This window comes from Pituophis catenifer, unplaced genomic scaffold (assembly GCF_029215685.1).
Source record: "Pituophis catenifer annectens isolate HBS135680 unplaced genomic scaffold, rPitCat1.0.hap2 SCAF_2, whole genome shotgun sequence".
Lineage (NCBI taxonomy): Eukaryota > Metazoa > Chordata > Lepidosauria > Squamata > Colubridae > Pituophis > Pituophis catenifer.
In genome coordinates, this window is record NW_027256882.1 from 285569912 (window position 1) to 285583333 (window position 13422).

The 13422-nt window shown below is 43.3% G+C and overlaps 1 protein-coding gene across 2 annotated transcripts in view; it reads left to right on the forward strand.

Moving 5' to 3' along the window:
* Window positions 1-13422, forward strand: part of DYM (dymeclin) — a 275421-nt gene that overhangs the window by 215231 nt on the left and 46768 nt on the right. For both annotated transcript variants that reach the window (XM_070938939.1, XM_070938941.1), the window contains one exon: window positions 11882-11995. In XM_070938939.1, the coding sequence (XP_070795040.1) occupies window positions 11882-11995 (114 nt within the window). The remainder of the gene's footprint in view (window positions 1-11881; window positions 11996-13422) is intronic.

Below are 13422 nucleotides of genomic sequence, written 5' to 3' on the forward strand. Positions count from 1 at the left end.
ATTACAAATACAGTTGTGAACATCAGTTTATTGGAAGAAATAAATCCATGCTTATTTATTCAATAAGCTCAGAGGAGTTGTAACAGACAAAAATAAATTTTAGCGCTCTCAAAAAGCTAACCAGCAAATATAACAATAATTGGAAAATGCTGCATCTACGCTAAATGTTGGAAATCAGAATTTATTAACAAATTCTTGGCAAAGACGTTTCAATGATGCAGTTTGTCAGTTGTCATTATTTGATCAGCTGAATTTATAGATTTTTTTTCCTGAAGAGCTGTTCAACAATGTTTTCATATGCATTTGCTTAAAATATTTTCTCCAAAGTTTTCATCAAGTGATCAGCATGGGAGGTTTACATCGAAATAAAAGTTGTTATATTAAAGCCAACATAGGAACAGTATTACAGTCCTGAATAACAGAAAAACAAAAGAAAAAGTAATAATATTAGTTATTCTTGCCAGGCCTTGCAAAGTCCTGTTGAAAAAAAAAATATTTTGTTAAAAATTTTGAGTTGCTTTCCAAAACCCATTATTAGGGAAACCAAGTTTGTATATGATAAGCATATATCACACCTATGGTTGTAAAAGTTGGATCTTAAAAAAGGAAGACAGGAAGAAAATCAACTCGTTTGAGCTGTGGTATTGGAGAAGGCTCCTGCGTATTCCTTAGACGGCAAAGATGACTAACAAGCAAGTGCTAGAATGCATAACTAGGCATTTTCACTAGAAGGAAAAATCACAAAACTGCATCTCACTTATTTTGGCCATGCCATGCAGGGGGATTCACTGGAGAAAGCAATTATGACTGGAAGAGTTAAAAGGAAAATGGTGATCGGACATCATCAAAGCTGACACCAACCAGAGCAGGGGTCTCCAACCTTGGCAACTTTAAGCCTGGAGGATGTCAACTTCCAGAATTCCCCAGCCAGCTTTGCTGACTTCTGGGAGTTGAATTCTGGGAGTTGATGAAATTTGGGAGGAATTCCGGAATTCTGGGAGTTGACGTCCTCCAGGCTTAAAGTTGCCAAGGTTGGAGACCCCTGAGCCAGAACATAGAACAATTCAAAGAAGTAATACAGGATCAGAAGACATGGAGAGACCTGGCGCATAGGAATAGCCAAGAGTTGAATGTGATTGAATGGACACCATTGTCATCGTCATCATCTCACAACTGGGAAGATCTTCTCCTGAGTAGCCACCAACTATGCCCTGGACGATGAAAAAGACGAAATGAAATTAGGGTTTAGGATTGTCAAGATATGTTGGATGGGACTATTTAAGACTTCAAACATCAACATCAGCATTTTACATCAGACCTGGAAGCTAATAATGTACAGAGCAGATTAATCTTTCTGGTCAAGGTTGATTGCCCAACCATAAATCTAATTTGTCCTAGAACATACAAATAATTATTACAGAAGTAGGGCATGAATAAAAGGCCAGATGTGCCTCCCTTCCTGATACAGGGTTTAATGAAGTCCCTTCTGTTACCTTCTGGATTGTTCTGGCCTAGGCTTTCCCCAAAAGCACGAAGAGAATCCTGGACCCCCTTTTATTAAACAAACAGTGAACTCCTCTCATTCACCTTCAGCAAAGGCCTGGCAAACAATCTTTCAAAGGTGAATTTATGACCACAGACCTTATCTAGCTTGGAAAGCTGCCATGTAAATATTTTCCAAACGCAAGGAAAGGAGCTGCAAGGAAAGACTTGGCACAAAGTCTTTGAGATTCACGGACAGATCTTCAGACTCCTGAAACGACTGAATGGACGAATTGGTTCCTGCAAAAGCCCACTCCCCTTTTGCTCCTCTTTTATTCCCTCTCGGATGGGCCATTCATCGTCCACCTGTGGCCTTACTCCCAAGTCGACCCTTGTTCTTTAGCTGTTCCCTTCATCTGGCAACTCTGTGCATGTGCACACTGGGAACAGGCTCCAGCTGTTCATCTGCCTCACTGATGTCTGACTCCAAAGGCAGCTGATACCTGGCATCCGGCCCTGGCCCCCTCTCTGCCTCTGATGCAGAGCCCTCATCAGAGCCTTCCCCAGACTCCAGGACTGGCCCAGGTTCCTCCCCAACCTTGTGACTGTTCAAATCTGCTGCCAGCTCTGTTGGCTGCTGGCGGGCCACAACATGGATATCAGCTATTGTTCTGTTGGAAAAAACAATGGAATGCTTACTCCCAGTGTTCTATTTTGTGATGATTTGGACAAGACAAGTGGGCAGCCACCTTTCCCTGTCTCACCCAGCACAGGTATCCCAGCTGCCAGTTGTCAATTGGACAGCTGCCTCTTGAAAAAAGAACTTTTGGGACAACCATGACCTGAATGACTGTGAATCTCCATAGACACTTAGCTATGCACGTTGGGAATGAACGCCACAGAATGGTTGCGCATCACCTACCTTGAGGCTTTCGGCAGCAAAGGCCCTAGAAGTTACGTTCTCTGCACCTGCGAGGTAGCCTTCCCTAAAGAGTGGAGTTGCAGGCAAAGCAGAGTGGATCTTGCTAGCAGTAATGAAGGAATGTCAACCGGATCAGCTCCACCCACCTTCTCCTTGAGAGGGAAGGATGGAGAACGGAAGAAAACAATGAAAGAGGAAGCCATCTCAAGGAAGAGAGGGACAGGGATTAGGAGGACATCCTTTTCCTTGGAGCTCTACTGACTGACTCAGCTGGCCCAATAGTCTTCCTGTTCCCCATCACAGATTTATTCTATGGGTAGTCCTCAACCTACAAACATTTGTTTAGTCATTGTTCAAAGTTAACAACAGCATTGAAAAAAGTGATTTATGACCATTTTTCACGCTTAACCGTCGCAGCGTCCCCAAGGTCACGCGATTGACGCACGAGTTACCAGCAAACTCTTTTTTGAAGTGACCTCTGATAATGAACTTCTTCCATGGTGCCTCGGTGGTGTTGTGCCTCGCCATCTTCTTTCCTTCCTATCTTTCTTTTCTTTTCTTTTCTTTTAAATAAGGCTCATGCCCATGCGGCGCATCTTGGAATCCTTTGTCTCCTCATGAGGAAAGGTGTTGGAAAACCCCAGAGAACAATCCTGCCTCTGCCAGAACACAATGGAGATCTTGCCCAATCTGATTGTCTCCACAACAGGATACAGCCAATAGCTAAACTAGAGGTTGTCTCTAAGTCTTAAGCTACTCCTCAGTACAGGTGGATCTCATTTTACATCCTTTTATTTATTTATTTATTTATTTATTTATTTATTTATTTATTTATTTATTTATTTTTCATATTTGTATACCGCCCTACTCCCGAAGGACTCAGGGCGGTGAACAGCCATAATAAATACAAATACATATAGAAGTTAAAAACTATTAAGAAACAGATTAAGTAATTTAGGCTCAAAGATTAAAAAACATCCAAATTTATCTAAAGAGGTTTAAAACCCAATTTAAAAGACAGTTTAAAAGCCAATTAAAAAGGGAGAGTTAGGCCAGACCTTGACCGTTTGAAGTTACAACGGCACTGAAAAAAGTGACTTATGACTGTTTTTCGCACTTACGACTTGCTTTATCCCCATAGTCACATGATCATAACTTGGATGCTTGGCAACTGGCATGTAGTTATCACCTTTAGAGCGCTCCATGGCTTAGGACCTGGTTATTTACGGGACCGCCTGCTACCACCAATAGCCTCCCACCGGCCGGTACGCTCTCATAGAGAGGGGCTCCTCTGGGTGCCGTCGGCCAAATAATGTCGACTGGCGGCCCCCAGGGGGAGAGCCTTCTCTGTGGGGGCACCTACTATCTGGAATGAGCTCCCCCCGGAGATACGGAGGATCCCGGATCTGCGCACCTTCCGTCGCGCTCTCAAGACTTTTTTATTCCATCAAGCCGGCCTGGCCTAAATCTTTCCCCTTTAAAATGTAAATTTTAATTTGTTTTTAAAATTATTGGGTGTTTTAAATTTGTCTCGGCCAAATTGTTTAATTTGGTTTTATTCTGTTTTTAAATTTTGTATTTATGTGTTTTATTCTGTGGCTGTTCACCGCTCTGAGTCCTTCGGGAGTAGGGCGGTATATAAATCCAATAAATGAAATGAAATGAAATGTATTTATGACAGTTGGGGTATCCCGGGGGTCATGTGATCACTTTTTGCGACCTTCTGGCAAGCAATGGGGAAGCCAGATTCACTTAACAACCAAGTTACTAACTTAACAACTACAGTGATTCACTTAACAATGTTGCAAGAAAGGTCACAAAATGGGGCAGAACATATTTAACAACTGTCTTGCCTAGCAATTGGGCTCAATTATGGTTGTAAGTCAAGGACTACCTATAAAACAAAGGAATCCCTTGCTGAAGAGATTTTAATCACCCCTGTTGCTGTAGAAGAGAGCAAGGAAGACTGATCATTTTCATGTCTCTCTCTCTCTCCATGGTCTTCAAACGATGCCGAGAAAAAAAACCGACAGTAGAAAGATGCACCGTGCATCTTATATTCCTAAAGCTGTGCTTAATGTTATTTGCAGAATACACGAATTACGCTTGCTTAGATTTGTGGGTTTGAGCTGTAACAGCTCTAATATTGTGCAGATAAAAAACATCTGGGTCACTTAGTAACCAAGGCTAGTATGAATTCTGTTTTCATTTATTGCTGAAGTCTGTTCCAGAACTATGGTAAATGGACTCCTTTTCTGGCGAACGTAATAGGTTTCTTCTTGCAGGCGGTTGCAAAAGCTGGACTGAAGTCATGCGTGTTACAGAAAGTTGGCTATTTCTTTTGTTATATCGAGAATTTTCCTACTAGATTAATCGATCTGATAAACAACAACAAGAACAAAAGTTCTGTGAGACTAGAAGGGAAATCTAAATAAGTGCTGAAGAACGATCAAACCTTTTGCTACCTTTGTCAGTTGTTCGCTTTTGTGAAGTCTTTGTTGTTGTTAGTTGCAAAGTCGTGTCCGACCCATTGCGACCCCATGGACAATGTTCCTCCAGGCCTTCCTGTCCTCTACCATCCTCTGGAGTCCATTTAAGATCAAGCTGACTGCTTCAGTGACTCCATCCAGCCACCTCGTTCTCTGCCATCCCTTTCTTCTTCTGCCCTCAATCGTTCCCAGCATTAGGCTCTTCTCCAGTGAGTCCTTCCTTCTCATTAGGTGGCCAAAGGATTTGAGTTTCCTCTTCAGGATCTGGCCTTCTAAAGACCAGTCAGGGTTGATCTCCTCTAGGACTGACCAGTTTGATTGCCTTGCAGTCCAAGGGACTCGCAGGAGTCTTCTCCAGCACCATAGTTCAAAGGCCTCAATTCTTTGGCGCTCAGTCTTCCTTATGGTCCAACTTTCACAGCCAGACATTGCAACTGGGAAAACCATAGCCCTGACTATATACACTTTTGTTGGCAAGGTGATGTCTCTGCTTTTTAGTATGCTGTCTAAATTTGCCATAGCTTTGCCGTGAAGTCTTTATGTACTCACAATGCAGAGATATTATTTTTAAATGATTAATGGTGATTTAACAGGAGCTGCTGGTTTTAAAACGAGGGAGATGTTTATCCTGAGCAGGTACTACAGATAGTCCTTGACTTACAACTACAATTGAGTCCAAAAATTCTTTGCTGAGCAACTCAGATGTTAAGTTACTTTTGCTCCATTGTACAATCTTTCTTGCCACAGTTGTTAAGTGAATCACAGCAGTGATAAGTTAGTAACGTGGTTGCTAAGTGAATCTGGCTTCCCCATTGACTTTGCTTGTCAGAAGGTTGCGAATCACATGCCCCAGGACACTGCAAGTATCTCATATATATGTTGCCAAATGGCTTAATTTTGATCACATGACCACAGGATGCTGTGATTGTCATAAGTGTGGGAAAAAAGGTTTTACATGACTGGCTCAGGAATTCTGGGAGTTGAAGTCTACAGGTTGTAAAGGGGCCATGATTGCTGAGGGAAGTCACCCCTCCTAGAAGAATGAAATATTTTGAGAAATATTAAAAAGACAGAATATTATATTTCCGTAAAGGAGAAACATGCTCTTGGGAAGCAGCCCCAGGGTGATGGGATTTAAGACATGATCCTCCAGGACATAATAGGATTATCTAGTAGCAGGACTCACTGCATTACAAAATCACTCTCCACTCCATGTAGTCAGCTGCCCAGGACCTTAAACCCATGTGCTCCTGATCATCAATAAACCATCTTTCCAATCAGCCTCCATGTTTCCAGTGTCGTGTGTCGTCGTCCCCATCCGTCCGTTCCCCCCTCCCCCCCCCCCGGGAACTGAACAAGGTGGATATTTCTTCCAACAGTGCCAATCCCTATCCTAGAGAAAAATATAGCAAAGTATTTGGAAACTAGTGTTGCCAGGTGTCCACTATTTGAGCGGACAGTCCGCTTTTTTCACATTATGTTGGACATATATGGACATTTTTTTTATTCAAAAGCTTTATGATGAAATTAAAATGTAATTTAATTTTTTACATATTATTATAATATATTTGATGTTTTGAATTTTAAGTAAAGTTTTGAAGTGATTATTTTAATACGTGTTAAAATGTTTGTAAGAAAATATATAATTTAATTGTAAATTTTTTTAAAAAAAATTTACTACTTAAACCCCCCACCCACCCACCCGCTTGTCCACTATTTTTTGGAAGCAGACCTGGCAACCCTATTGGAAACTGAAACAGACGTAGCAGATCAAAAAGGCATATTTTTCCCCCTTAAAAAATCCATTTTATTGCAAGCGCTATTTGTGATGTAGCATTGTTTTTTTAAAAAAAGTCTACTTCTAATTGGCTGTTTTTCACATTTTTGAAAGAAATTCGTTTAGGATTTGCAGTAAGAAATTTTTAGTAGCAGCAAAGTGATTCCATTACTGAGTAAACGCTTTTTTTCCTACTGAATTTCTCATTTGCTTTGCACTTTTTTTTCTCCAAAGCCTTGGGTGCTGCTGCTGCCGCCCCAGATTAGGAAGGCAGCGTCTGTAGTTTGCTTGCAGGAATGGTGTGTCTCATTTGAATCCCTGAATAATCAGATCGTCAGCTCTCTTTTTGTTTTACTAATAGCAACAAGAGTTGTAAAGGCCTAATGAGGCTTAATGGCTCCAGGTGGGTGTCTAACTCTTGAGTACAAAGGAATCGCAAGCAGCCAAACCATTTCCAAGTCCTTGAAGGAGATTATTAAAGGAATGTTAGCAGTCTCAATGGCAGGGCCAGTATTCCTGTCTACCTGATTTCTCAAGATAAGGTGTATATTTAGAGGCATTGCTGGACTGGTTGAGATCCCTTTCAGAATAACAGAGTTGGAAGGGACCTTGGAGGTCTTCTAGTCCAACCCCCTCCTCAAGCAGGAGACCCTATACTATTTCAGGCAAATGGTTATCCAACATCTTAAAAACTTCCAGTGTTGGAGCATTCACAATTTCTGGAGGCAAGCAGTTCCTCTGATTAATTGTTCTCACTGTCAGGAACTTTCTCCTTAGTTCTAGGTTGTTTCTCTCTTTGATTAATTTCTACCCATTGCTTCTTGTCCTGCCTTCAGGTGCTTTGGACAATAGGTTGACTCCTCTTCTTTGTGGCATCCCTTTAGATATCGGAAGACTGCTATCATGTCACCTCAGTCCTTTTTTCCATTAAACTAGACATACCCAGTTCCTGCAACCGTTCTTCATATGTTTCAGCCTCCAGTCCCCTAATCATCTTTGTTGCTCTTCTCTGCACTTTTTCTAGAGTCTCAATATCTTGTTTTTATTGCGGTGACCAAAACTGGATAAAATATTCCAGGTGTGATCTTACCAAGGCATTATAAAGTGGTATTAACACTTCACGTGATCTTGATTCTATCCCTATTATATACCCTGTTAATGCAGCCTAGAACTGCATTGGCTTTTTTGGCAGTAGCAGAATAGAATAGAATAGAATAGAATTCTTTATTGGCCAAGTGCGATTGGACACACAAGGAATTTGTCTTGGTGCATACGCTTTCGGAGTACATGAAAGGAAAGACACATTCGTCAAGAATTATAAGGTACAACACTTAATGATAGTCATAGGGAAACAATGAATATAAATCTTAAGGATACCAACAACAAGATTACAGTCATACAGTCATAAGTGGGAGGAGATGGGTGATAGGAACGATGAGAAGATTAATAGTAATGCAGACTTACCGGTGGTAACTAGTTTGACAGTGTTGAAGGAATTAGTTGTTTAGCAGAGTGATGGCGTTTGGGAAAAAACTGTCCTTATGTCTAGTTGTTCTGGTGTGCAGTGCTCTATAGCGTCATTTTGAGGATAGGAGTTGAAACAGTTTATGTCCAGGATGCGAGGGGCCTGTAAATATTTTCACAGCCCTCTTTTTGACTCATGCAGTATACAGGTCCTTAATGGAAGGCAGCACACTGCTGGCTTAATTGATTGTCCACTAGGACTCCAAGACCCCTCTTGCAGTTGCTACCGTTGAGCCAGGTACCACCGAGTCTACACTTGTGCATTTGGTTTTTCGTGCCTAAATGTAAAACCTTACTTTTCTTATAATACCTTGCAAAACCAAAGCAAGGTAGGCATTGAAGTGGAAGTCCAAATAGGGTATCCCACAAGTGCTTTTCAAAAGGCTACTGGAATTTCTTGGTAAGCTAATGGAAGTGGGTAGATGTTTCACAAAGTTGTAAGGAACTTGAATGCCGCTGAGAATAGTTCAGAATAGGAGCCTGAGTGGCGTAGGAGGCTAATGCCTCCTACTAAGGCAGCATTTAACATCCAGCTGCCTGCAATTACTGCGAGTTCAATTCTCACCAGGCTCAAGGTCGACTCAGCCTTCCATCCTTTCTAAGGTGGGTAAAATGAGGACCCAGTTTGTGGGGGCAATAAGCTGACTTTGTATAAAATATACAAAAGTATGAAGGCTATTGCTTAACGCATTGTAAGTCGCCCTGAGTCTCCGGAGAAGGGCGGCATATAAAATAAATAAATAAATAAGTAAGTAAGTAAGTAAGTAAGTAAGTAAGTAAGTAAGTAAGTAAGTAAGTTAGTTCTCTCTTGTGGATTTTGGGGAGTCCATGTATATATGGAGTGGCTTCCCCAGGGAAGTAGTATTGTGGTTTATCAATGACATTAGTGATCGTTATAGGAAGTCACTTACCTTTTTCTTACAATTGCTGGTAGGATCTCTCTTCAGAGCTCATATGCAGCAGTGTCCTTCGGAAAAGTGTTCACCTTGGCATTGTAGTCATCTCTGCTCAGGACAGTGGTGGAATTCAATTTTTTTTACTACCAGTTCGGTGGGTGTGGCTTGGTGGGTGTGGCAGGGGAAGGATACTGTAAAATCTCCATTCCCTCCCCATTGCTGGGGGAAAGATATTGCAAAATCCCCATTCCCTCCCCACTCTGGGGCCAGCCAGAGGTAGTATTTGCCAGTTCTTCGAACTACTCAAAATTTCCACTACCGGTTCTCCAGAACCTGTCAGAATCTACTGAATTTCACCCCTGGCTCAGGATACATTTTTTTTGAGATGTAGTTACACTACTCCTGTATATCCTGGGTTATCTTGGACCAGTTCAGACCATAAACAAGTGCAGCCTGCTAAAATGGTGGCATGTGTCTACTGGGGTTTTTAAGAAATAAAATTTAATTTAGGAAAATTAAATTGAAGGCACCTATAACAAAAAACAGCAGATGTGTACATAATACTTTAGAATGGCTTTTCCAACATGTTGACTAAGAACTCTGGGAATTATAGTCTCTCCGTATACAGAAGACGTCTGGCTGGGGATGGCTGTTTTAGAGACAGAGACATACTTATATTTGGGTAATGGATGAATGGAATGCAGTGAATGGTCAATTGTATCTTGCAAAGCAGGGGCAATATTTTGAGAGGTGAAGAAACCATCTTTACCAGAGATAGTTATGGGCTTATTTGAGGCTCCACCCATTCAACTTGTTTGGGAGAATGGCAGAATCAAAAGAGGGATCGGCCCAGAGTCCCTACGTAGCCACAAGCAGTCCAACCTTCCTTGAATTCTGCTGACTTGTATCTACCCCCAAATAAGCACTAACTTATTTGAGAATGTTCCTGTGCATAGGCTGTTAGGAACAAATCATAAAACATAGAATATAATAGAGTTGAAGAAGAAACCTTGGAGGTCTTCCAGTCCAACTCCCTGATCGAGCAGGAGACCCTACACCAGTGATGGCTAACCTTTTTTCCGTCACGTGCCAAAAGCAGGGGGGAGCGTGCATGCATGCCCACACCCATAATTCAATGACCCCACATGCCCTGCCCCCCCACCCATGCACGTATAATCCCCCCCCCATGCTCCCCCCGCTTTTGGCACACAATGGCAAAAAGGTTACCAATGGGCCCAGTAGGCCTGTTTTTTACCCTCCCCAGGCTCCAGAGGCTTTCTTGGAGCCTGGGGAGGGCGAAAACGGCCTTCCCCCCTCCCCCCCCCGGAGCCCTCCGGAGGCCAGAAACGGCCCATTTCCCAACTTCCAGTGGGCTCGGAAGGCCCGTTTTTCACCCTCCCCAGGCTCCAGAGGCTTTCTTGGAGCCTGGGGAGGGCGAAAACGGCCTTCCCCCCTCCCCCCCCGGAGCCCTCCGGAGGCCAGAAATGGCCCATTTCCCGACTTCTGGTGGGCCCAGAAGGCCCAAAAATAAGCTGGCCGGCGCATGCATGCGCACTGGAGCTGAGCTAGGACAACCCTCACGTGCCCACAGATATGGCTCCACGTGCCACCTGTGGCACGTGTGCCATAGGTTCGCCCTCACGGCCCTATACCATTTCAGATAGATGCTTAAATTAAACTGATAAATCAGTTTAATTAGACTTTCATGTGTGGCCCTGACAGGAACTTTCCTTGTTGTGAGTGTGGTGTTTTCTACTGACCAACATTTGGAGGCTTGACATCCTTCCCCCCGCAACAACTCCCATAAAAGTCATTTTGTGGCAAAGTAATTATTTTAAGAAACTGGTATACGGTGCTAGCATGCACTAAATGACTAAGGCAGTAGAAGGTACATAATGGTAAGATTTGTATGGAGGTCATTGTGGGTATTTATAACTTAATTTCCTGGTCTCTGTGCTATATAGCAGTGTTTCTCAACCTGTGGTCCATGGATACCCGGGGGGGTGGGGGACGATATCACAGGCTCGGCAAAAGTTTGAAGAAATGTTATGTTATGTTATGTTATGTTCTGTTAGGAGCCTTGGTGGTGCAGTGGACTAAAGTGCTGTTAAGTAGCACTTAGCTGCCAGCTGCCTGCAATTACTGCGAGTTCAAATCTCACCAGGCTCAAGGTTGACTCAGCCTTCCATCCTTCTGAGGTAGGTAAAATGAGGACCCGGATTGTGGGGGCAATAAGCTGACTTTGTATAAAAAAGAACACCACTGGGGGGGGGGGGGGGCAAAAGCCCTACTAAGCAGGTATATACAATAGTATGAAGGCTATTGCTTAACGCATTATAAGCTGACCTGAGTCGGCATATAAATCGAACCAATGAATGAATGAATGAATGAATGAATGAATGAATGAATGAATGATTTATATCTTGAGTTAAGTCTTGGGGGTCCATGGCCACAAAAGGTATTTAAAGGAGGCGCATAGTGAAGAAAAGGATGAAAACCATTGCTATACAGATACATGGACATTTTTGAATTCCAATTCTCAAATAAGAAGCAGATTTGAAACAATACTTAAATTCTGGCTCCTTCGGTTTATAAATATTTAGTTTTAGTTTTAATCTGACATTCAGCTATATAGCTGGCGAGTTCCCATTAAGAAACCACTCACTCATCACCATATTCCAGTTGTGCAGATTTTCAAATTTTGTGTTTTTTTTTTTTAAATGTGGCGGACAGATTCCTGGCACTGCTTCATTAAATCATGTTATTGTCTTTATTTCCTGTTTCATTCAAGGTGATCAGCTTCTTTAGCTCACGGATCGACCATCCTGGAGCTGCGCTGTCAGTGGAACGGGTCCTCGAAATTATCAAACAAGGAGCTGTCGCCCTACCCAAAGACAGGCTGCGGGTGAGTGTGGCAAAACTAAATTTTAAGATTGCTTTCTGTTTTTCAGTTTCCTGAAATTTCTTGCACAGAGAAACTTCCCTTCCTCATTTTTACATCATACACCCAAAGTCCCGAAAAGAGGTTTTTCTGCTAACATTCTTAAGGTAGATGACATTGAGAGAGGGTCTCCAGCTATTTAGGGCTCTGTAAATTAACCCTAGTAATTTGAATTACCAATAGCAATAGCACTTAGACCCATGATGGCGAACCTATGGGAGGTGTGCCAGAGGTGGCACCACAGCCCTCTCTGCTGGCACGTGCACCATCACCCCAGGTCAGATCTCCATGGCGTTTCTTTCATGAGCTTCTATTTCCCTGCAAATGACGAAACAGAAGCTCACGAAAGAAAAAGATCTTGCCTCTTGCCGTGCTGCCGGTGTTGGGATGCCCTGCCTCCCGCCGGCCAGCTGGTCTTCGGGTCTCTGCTATGCATGCATGCGTGCATGCCCGCACATGCGCATCTTTGTGCTGTCTGCGCATGTCCATGCATGCGCATATTCACGCATCTCTGTGCTTGTACAACTTTCAGTTCGGGCATCTGTGTGCGCAGTTTGGGCACTTGGTGTCTAAAAGGTTCGCCATCACTGACTTAGATTTATATACCACTTCATAGTGCTTTACTGTTGTGGTCCGTCAGCAGCCTGCGGAGCTGACCACAGAGTCAGACAGTGAGGGGGCTGGGGAGGAACATGGGCTAGTCCTGGAGGTTGGGGAAGGCCCGGATGAGGGCTCTGCGTCGGAGGCAGAGATGGGGCCAGGGCCATCTGGGAGTGATGCTCAGACTCCGGAGCCCCCAGAGTCGGACAGCAGAGAGGCAGAGGAACAGGAGGAGCCTGTTCCTAGTGCACGCATGCGCAGAGCTGCCAGAAGACAAGAGCAGCTAAAGCTAAAGGGACGACTCGGGAGTAAGGCCAGGAGATGATTGACCCCCTCCCATAAGGCTTAAGAGGGAAACAAAGGCACTTGGGGCCTTTTGCAAGAAAGCAACGTTGTTAACTCTGTTTCCAGTCGGCGTCTCTTGTTTGTTTCTAACCTTCGTGGGGCTTTGCCAAGTAAGGCCTTTGGCAGGGTGTCAAAGAAGAAAAAGGTTGGTGATTATCCTGAAGGACTTCTTCCGAAGGACTTGTTTTGCAACTAATTGGGACTCAGCTGGGAATGAACGTAATTCTCAACTGTTACAATAAAATAGGTTTATTTGGGACTAATTGTGTCTTGTAATGACTCAGTAAGCCTAGGTCACAACATTTACAGCACTCTCTGGGCAGTTTACAATGTCGGCATATTGCCCCCAACAATCTGGGTCCTCATTTTATCAACCTCGGAAAGACGGAAGGCTGAGTCAACCTTGAACCAGTCTGGATCGAACTCCTGGCAGTGGGCAGAGTTTG